The sequence below is a fragment of the Phyllobates terribilis genome, unplaced genomic scaffold (assembly GCF_046119375.1).
Source record: "Phyllobates terribilis strain yellow unplaced genomic scaffold, ASM4611937v1 Scaffold_7__3_contigs__length_470593459, whole genome shotgun sequence".
NCBI classification, from domain to species: Eukaryota; Metazoa; Chordata; class Amphibia; order Anura; family Dendrobatidae; genus Phyllobates; species Phyllobates terribilis.
The window spans coordinates 217,123,266-217,132,703 of record NW_027362767.1 but is presented as its reverse complement, the minus strand read 5'-3'; the positions used below and the strand labels follow the sequence as shown (position 1 = coordinate 217,132,703).

Here is a 9,438-nt window from a genome sequence, read left to right as displayed (position 1 = left end):
ATAAAAAGAAAAAAAAATCAAGTAAAAATTCCCATTAAGCCCCTCTAATATATAGCCGACATCTGTCTTTAACAGCAGCAGCCGGGTCTGAGCTCTGATTGCTGCTGTTAACCATTTAACTGATGCTGTGAATCTAACAACAGCATTTAAAAGGGAGCACTTGCCAGTGCTTGTGCATCGGCACTCATCACAGTGTACCGATGGGTTACCTGGGAAGGCCGGGGTTTGCTGAAAGCCCCTGTTGCTAATGTCTTGGTATTCTTATGAAACTCACCCACAGACTGAGTTTCATAGGAGAACCACAATATACATTGTGTACTGAAATATTATGGCACTGCAGTATATATAGGTGCATCTCACTAAATTGGAATATCATCAAAAAGTTAATTTATTTCAGATCTTCAATACAAAAAGTGAAACTCCTATATTATATAGAGTCATTACACACAGAGGGATCTATTTCATGTGTTTATTTCTGTTAATGTTGATGATTATGGCTTACAGCCAATGACAACACAAAAGTCATTATCTCAGTAAATGAGAATAATTAACAAAAAACACCTGCAAAGGCTTCCTAAGCGTTTAAAAAGGTCCCTTAGTCTGTTTCAGTAGGCTCCACAAGGTCCCAGAGTCTGGAGGAAGAGTGGAGAGGCCACAATCCAAGCTGCTGGAGGTCTGGTGTGAAGTCTCCACAATCACTGATGGTTTGGGGAGCCATGTCATCTGCTGGTGAAGGTCCACTGTGTTTTATCAAGACCAAAGTCAGCACAGCCGTCTACCAGGACATTTTAGAGCGTTTCATGCTTCCCTCTGCCGACAAGCTTTATGGAGATGGAAATGTCATTCTCCAGCAGGACTTGGCCCCTGTCCACACTGCCAAAAGTACCAATACCTGGTTTACACACAACAGTATCACTGTGCTTGATTGGCAGCAAACTCGCCTGACCTTAACCCCATAGAGAATCTATTATAGAGAATCTATGGGGTATTGTCAAGAGGAAGATGAGAGACCCCAGACCCAACAATGCAGACGAGCTGAAGGCTGCTATCAAAGCAACCTGGGCTTCCATAACCCCTCAGCAGCCACAGGCTGATCGCCTCCATGCCACAGGCTGATCGCCTCCATGCCACAGGCTGATCCCTCCATGCCACAGGCTGATCGCCTCCATGTCACAGGCTGATCGCCTCCATGCCACAGGCTGATCGCCTCCATGCCACAGGCTGATCCCTCCATGCCACAGGCTGATCCCTCCATGCCACAGGCTGATCCCTCCATGCCACAGGCTGATCCCTCCATGCCACAGGCTGATCCCTCCATGCCACAGGCTGATCGCCTCCATGCCACAGGCTGATCGCCTCCATGCCACATTGCCGCATTGATGCAGTAATTGATGCAAAAGGAGCCCGACCAAGTATTGAGGCATTTACTGAACAGACATTTCAGTAGGACATTTTGGATTTTAAAAACATTTTTCAAGCTGTTATTATAAAGTATTCTAATTTACTGAGATAATGACTTTTGTGTTTTCATTTGCTGTAAACCACAATCATCAACATTAACAGAAATAAACACGTGAAATAGATCCCTCTGTGTGTAATGACTCTATATAATAGATCACTCTGTGTGTAATGACTCTATATAATAGATCCCTCTGTGTGTAATGACTTTATATAATAGATTCCTCTGTGTGTAATGACTCTATATAATAGATCCCTCTGTGTGTAATGACTCTATATAATAGATCCCTCTGTGTGTAATGACTTTATATAATAGATCCCTCTGTGTGTAATGACTCTATATAATAGATCCCTCTGTGTGTAATGACTCTATATAATAGATCCCTCTGTGTGTAATGACTCTATATAATAGATCCCTCTGTGTGTAATGACTCTATATAATAGATCCCTCTGTGTGTAATGACTCTATATAATAGTTCCCTCTGTGTGTAATGACTCTATATAATAGATCCCTCTGCGTGTAATGACTCTATATAATAGATCCCTCTGCGTGTAATGACTCTATATAATAGATCCCTCTGCGTGTAATGACTCTATATAATAGATCCCTCTGCGTGTAATGACTCTATATAATAGATCCCTCTGCGTGTAATGACTCTATATAATAGATCCCTCTGCGTGTAATGACTCTATATAATAGATCCCTCTGCGTGTAATGACTCTATATAATAGATCCCTCTGCGTGTAATGACTCTATATAATAGATCCCTCTGCGTGTAATGACTCTATATAATAGATCCCTCTGCGTGTAATGACTCTATGTAATAGATCCCTCTGCGTGTAATGACTCTATGTAATAGATCCCTCTGCGTGTAATGACTCTATGTAATAGATCCCTCTGCGTGTAATGACTCTATATAATAGATCCCTCTGTCTGTAATGACTCTATATAATAGATCCCTCTGTCTGTAATGACTCTATATAATAGATCCCTCTGTCTGTAATGACTCTATATAATAGATCACTCTGTCTGTAATGACTCTATATAATAGATCCCTCTGTCTGTAATGACTCTATATAATAGATCCCTCTGTCTGTAATGACTCTATATAATAGATCCCTCTGTGTGTAATGACTCTATATAATAGATCACTCTGTCTGTAATGACTCTATATAATAGATCACTCTGTCTGTAATGACTCTATATAATAGATCCCTCTGTGTGTAATGACTCTATATAATAGATCACTCTGTCTGTAATGACTCTATATAATAGATCACTCTGTCTGTAATGACTCTATATAATAGATCCCTCTGTCTGTAATGACTCTATATAATAGATCCCTCTGTCTGTAATGACTCTATATAATAGATCACTCTGTGTGTAATGACTCTATATAATAGATCCCTCTGTCTGTAATGACTCTATATAATAGATCCCTCTGCGTGTAATGACTATATAATAGATCCCTCTGCGTGTAATGACTCTATATAATAGATCCCTCTGTCTGTAATGACTCTATATAATAGATCCCTCTGTCTGTAATGACTCTATATAATAGATCCCTCTGTGTGTAATGACTCTATATAATAGATCACTCTGTCTGTAATGACTCTATATAATAGATCCCTCTGTCTGTAATGACTCTATATAATAGATCCCTCTGCGTGTAATGACTATATAATAGATCCCTCTGCGTGTAATGACTCTATATAATAGATCCCTCTGTCTGTAATGACTCTATATAATAGATCCCTCTGTCTGTAATGACTCTATATAATAGATCACTCTGTCTGTAATGACTCTATATAATAGATCCCTCTGTCTGTAATGACTCTATATAATAGATCCCTCTGTCTGTAATGACTCTATATAATAGATCCCTCTGTGTGTAATGACTCTATATAATAGATCACTCTGTCTGTAATGACTCTATATAATAGATCCCTCTGTATGTAATGACTCTATATAATAGATCCCTCTGTGTGTAATGACTCTATATAATAGATCCCTCTGTGTGTAATGACTCTATATAATAGATCACTCTGCGTGTAATGACTCTATATAATAGATCCCTCTGCGTATAATGACTCTATATAATAGATCCCTCTGCGTGTAATGACTCTATATAATAGATCGCTCTGCGTGTAATGACTCTATATAATAGATCCCTCTGCGTGTAATGACTCTATATAATAGATCCCTCTGTGTGTAATGACTCTATATAATAGATCCCTCTGTGTGTAATGACTCTATATAATAGATCCCTCTGTGTGTAATGACTCTATATAATAGATCCCTCTGTGTAATGACTATATAATAGATCACTCTGTGTGTAATGACTCTATATAATAGATCCCTCTGTGTGTAATGACTCTATATAATAGATCCCTCTGTGTGTAATGACTCTATATAATAGATCCCTCTGTGTGTAATGACTCTATATAATAGATCCCTCTGTGTGTAATGACTCTATATAATAGATCCCTCTGTGTGTAATGACTCTATATAATAGATCCCTCTGCGTGTAATGACTCTATATAATAGATCCCTCTGTGTGTAATGACTCTATATAATATAGGAGTTTCACTTTTTGTATTGAAGAACTGAAATAAATTAACTTTTTGATGATATTCTAATTTAGCGAGATGCACCTGTAGTATAAGTGATTGGACAATCACAGGTTCCAGTCCCCTATGAAAACTAAAAAGAAGTTAAAGAGAATCTGTCAGCATGTGTTTGCTATTTAGTCTGAGAGCAGCATCATTTTGGAGCAGAGAGCCTGATTCCATGAATGTGCCACTTTCTATACTGTATGTTGTAGTTTCAGTACAATTGGTGTTTTATTATCAGGAGATTATCATTGCAGGACTAGGTCTCGCGTGCAAGCCGGTCCAGCTAATGTGTGTAACCCCGCCCCCACCACTGATTGGCAGCTTGCTGACAATGTACACAGAAACCTGCCAATCAGTGGTGTGGGCGGGGTTATACGCAGATCAGCACTCTGAGCTCTGCTAGATCTACAGCAGAGAAAACAGGGATTCTATGAAACTGCAGCAAGCAGCTCAGTAAGACACATCACTGGAATCAGGGTCTCTGCCCTTACATCATGCTGCTCTTCGATTACATAGCAAAAGCTGCTGACCTATTCCCTTTAAAAAAGTTTTACTTGCCCCCCCCCTCCCCCTTTCCCGTTAGAAATAAAGACGTTAAAAAAATAAACATATTCAGTATTGCCGCGTCCATAAAAGGTCCGGTCTATTGAAATATAAATGTAATTAACCCATTCAGTAAAGAGAAAAAAAATCAAAACCCCAGAATTTGTAATCTTTCATTTACTACATCTCCCCAAAAAATACACCGTGTGTACCCCAAATTTGTATCAATAAAACCATCAGCTCGTCATTGTCTTCACTCCGCTCCATCAGTGCAAATATATAAAAACCTTATGGGTCTTGGAGAATAGCGACACAAATGTTGGGAAAGAAAAATAAAACATTTTCATTTTTTTTTTCGCTTCTTAAATAATAATAAATATATGCAAGTTTGTTATCGCTCTGTTTGTGCTGACGTTAATACTCGTGTTTCCAGGTCTTTTTTTTTTTACCATACAATAAACATTGTAAAAATAAGTCCCCAAAACTATGGCAAAATAGCATTTTTTTTTTCTACCATTTCATCACACTTGGAATTTTTTCCCCCATTTTTTGTAGTAAATTGTATTGTCATCCAGAAATATAATTCATCCTGCAAAAAAAAAACAATCTAAACATCTGTGAAAAATAGAAAAAAATGTTTTTTTTTACTGTATTTAATAGTCCCCTTAGGAGACTTGAAGCTGCGATCGTCAGATCACCTGTGCTACACCTAACGGGACTGCAGCTCTGCTGTGTATAGCCAAAATCGCAATCTCCTATGAACGCCGGCTAAAAGCACGGCAGCAGACCCTCGGCTGTCATGGTACACCATTGTTGCCCCACGATCACGTCACCGACGCGCGCCGATGGGGACATGGAATGATGCTCCCTCCTGCCGGCTCATGTTAACAGCCGCGAGCGGAGCTTCACTTGCTGCTGTTAGAGGCACATGATGGCTGATTAAATCAGTCATCATCAGCCGGGAAAGATGCGGTCTCAGGGACACGACCCATGACGTAAGTTTAACTTTTCTCCTATTTTACACAAGTACAAAAGACAATGCTGCTGGGTCTCGATGCAGAAATATATGTCGTTTTTTTTTTCTTATTTAGTCGTGCAGTTGTATTCAGCTGATAGGATGACATTGCCTTTAACACTTTGCAGCGCAGTATGTGCAGGCCTATCGGATGAAGCCTGATGACCCCATGTACAGTCTCTGCATTGGATTAACATTCGTCCACATGGCGTCCCAGAAGTTTGTGCTGAAAAGACATGCCCTGCTGGTTCAGGTAAGACCGCAGCATTTAACATGTGCCAGTGGGGGGCGCGTCATTGCCACGACGTGATCGCGGGGCGCCAATGGATTTGTATCACAGCCGGGGGTCTGATTAAGACCCCTGTGCTTGTCATGATGATCCTCCTGTGAAAGTTGGCGTGTATAGGAGATCATGATTTTCTCTATACATAGCATTGCTGAAGCCCTGCTGTATATAGCACAGATGATCACAGCTTCAAGTCCCCTAAGGGGACTATTAAATATAATGAAAAGTTTAAAAAAAAAGTTTTAAAAATATGAAAAAAAAAAAAACAAAACTCAAGTTCAAATCACCCCCCTTTTTGTCCCTTTTTTTAAAAATGAAACAATAATAAAAAATACACATATTTGGTATCGCTGCGTTCGTAAAAGTCTGATCTATCAAAATATAAAATCAATTAATTCAATCAATAAACAAAGAAACGAGAAAAAAAGCATCAAAGCGCCAGATTTACAGCAATATTTAATGCAATAAATAAATAAAAAATGCACAATAAATAATAATAAAAATAATAATAATAATAATAATAAGCCCGCACCGATCCTCACATCCCAACAAATGAAAACATCACAAGTCTCAGAACATGCCAACACAAGCAAAAAAAAAAATAATAATAATAATTTTTTTTTTTCTTACAAATTTCCGTATTTTTTTTTTCATCAATCAATTGTGGAGTTTAACTTTTTTTTTTTGCAATTTCAACACACTTGGATTTTTTTTTTCACATGATTAAAATAAATGATGTATTTCGAAAACACAACTTGTCCTGCAAAAAAACAAACAAAAAACAAGCCCCTGATACGGCCATATTAATGGAAAAATAAAAAAGGTATGGCTCATGGCAGAAGAAGAGGAAATTGCCTGGTCTTGAAGTGGTTAAAGAGGACCTGTCACCTGGTCAAAAGAGACCAGTTTTTAATTTAATTTTATTCACCCTGCTCCCCTAAATATTCTGTTTTTCTTTAAAAAAAAAAAAAAAATGCGCCATACTGTTCGAGAGATATGGACCTTTTTATTTAGTGTTAATTTGTATGGTCTTTACAAAGGACCAGCATGGCAGCTGCCTGGACTTTAATAGGAGGATCATCATGGCAGCGATGGAGTTCAGCTGGGCTAGTAACCCGCCGGCCCCCCACAATTGTGTCGTAGGCACTAGAAACTCAGCCAATTAAATGTCACTGTCGGTGATCAACAACGGAATTTAAATAAAGCTGTCTGTATACATAAAGGGGTTAGGAATTAAAGGGGTTGTCCACCTTTTGAGGTGAATTGTTTTTTTTTATTTAAATGCATATATTTGGGGTTTAAAAAAAAAAAAAAAGTGCACCTTTTGGGTTTTATAGGATCTTCCTTTTCCAGCACATTCAAGTTTATGTTCTCTGGTCAGAAATCAGCTGAGAGAAGTTCAGAAAGAAAAGAGTTACAAATCCCACCAGACAGTCATATAGCGGGCTCACTGACTGATTCTCCGTTACCTCATTCTGCAGCCAGCAATAGACGGTGCAACACAAAGGCTATGGAAGACGGTGAAAATTTACAATAATGTTCAAATGCAAAATTTATCTTGTCAATTAAGATAAAATAAAAATTCTTCCCCAAAGGTGGAAAACCCCTATTTAGTCTCTAAGAGGAGTATGATGTAGAGGCACAGAGCTTCATTACAGGAATGTGTCACTTATTATGCTGTGTGCCGTGGTTTTCAATATAATTGGTGTTTTATCAGCAGGAGATTATCACTAGAGGACTAGGTGTTGTGTGCCAGGCAGTCCAGCTAATCTGTGTAACCCCGCCCCCAGCACTGATTGGCAGTTTCTTGTGTACACTGCCAATCAGTGATGTGGGTGGGGTTACACACAGCTCAACATTCTGAGAACCGCTAGATATGCAGCAGAGAAAACAAGGATTGTATCAAAACTGCAGCAAGCAGCTCATTAAGTGATACATTGCTATAATCGGGGTATCAGCCCCTACATCATGCTGTTCTTTGACTACATAACAAAAATCTGCTGATGGATTCCCTTTCATATACTCCTTAAAAACTGAACAGCTGATGGCTCCTACCATATAACTGTATCATTTTTTGCAGGGCAAATTGTGATAAAAACATTTTACACTTTTTTTTTTTTTTTTTTTTCATTCTTCTTTTTTAGGGTTTTTCGTTTTTGAATAAGTACATTGATTTACGTGGCTCCTGCCAGGAGACTTTCTACAACCTGGGCCGTGCATTGCACCAGATGGGTCTGACGCACCTCGCCGTGCACTATTACCAGCAGGCGCTCGAGCTGCCTCCACTGCAGTTAACGGTACGGTCACTGATGCGCCTTTTGAGTTTTTCTCTTAACTTAGCTGGAAATATATTTCCTGTTCCAATCAGTTACAAACCAGAGTAATATTTTGTATTTTTTATTTTTATTTTTCCAGGGAATTGATGAGGACCAGGTTGATCTTCGGAGAGATATTGCTTTCAATTTATCTCTCATTTACCAGGGCAGTGGTAACACAGAGATGGCGCGGAGGCTCTTGTATACTTATTGTGTTATTTAATGTTATTTTTCTCTTTACAATTTTACATTAAAAGTTTCTACAACCATAGTCCAAGTTTTTTTTTTTTGTGTGTAGATTAAGAAAAAACACAAAATAAATTTGGTCACGGCGTTGCTTCTGTTTCTGTCTTTTTGATACTGGAGATAGGTGAACCGTTCCATTTTTTTAAAAAGGAGTCAAACCTGTTTTCAGGAGCAGCAAACGTATAAGTAAATGATCGCTGTCATTTCAAAAAAACGTTTCCTAAATCAATAGAATAGTATCGGCGATCATAAGAAAGTTTGTAATGTGTTTTAGTAGTGAGATAAGCTTCTTTCTCCACTTATGAGACACTTTTCGCTCTAACTGAGCATTCAAAAATGTATCCACGATCCATCATTCTCAAGATAAGACGGCCTGTCAACTCACTGAGGGATCAGATTACTGCTGCCTATTAAAGTCTATAGAGCGCAGCAGAGAGACACACCCATATGCTGCTGCTTTCCAGTAACTGTTTTATCTCACCCCAGAGCTACACTGCTCAATACTGCTGTATAGCATCCTACATGCTGCTTCTGAACATGTGCTACCTAAAGACAGGAAGCCCTCGTGTCTGTGCATATTGTATACAGGGAAACATAGTAGCTAGTCTCCACCCACTAGCTCAGAGAACAATGGAAATTGAAGAGAGTTTGTGCAGAGGGACGTGTTAGAGAAAAATTTGTGCTACAAGTCATATCAAGCAAAAATACACTGTGTGCGGAATTATTAGGCAAGTTGTATTTTGGAGGATTATTTTTATTATTGATCAGCAACTATGTTCTCAATCAACCCAAAAGACTCATAAATATCCAAGCTTAATATTTTTGGAAGTTGGAGTGGGATGTTTTTAGATTTGGCTATCTTATGAGGATATCTGTTTGTGCAGGTAACTATTACTGTGCAGAATTATTAGGCAGCTTAATAAAAATCAAATATAATCCCATCTCACTTGTTTATTTTC

General features: G+C 38.5%; 1 protein-coding gene across 1 annotated transcript in view; it reads left to right on the top strand.

The window, feature by feature from the left end:
• Window positions 1–8,570, top strand: part of GTF3C3 (general transcription factor IIIC subunit 3) — a 58,270-nt gene extending 49,700 nt beyond the window's left edge. Inside the window, exons 16-18 of the mRNA XM_073642334.1 lie at window positions 5,761–5,885; window positions 8,063–8,215; window positions 8,334–8,570. Of these exons, the coding sequence (XP_073498435.1) occupies window positions 5,761–5,885; window positions 8,063–8,215; window positions 8,334–8,456 (401 nt within the window). The 3' untranslated portion in view covers window positions 8,457–8,570. The remainder of the gene's footprint in view (window positions 1–5,760; window positions 5,886–8,062; window positions 8,216–8,333) is intronic.
• The last annotated feature ends 868 nt before the right edge of the window (window positions 8,571–9,438 follow it).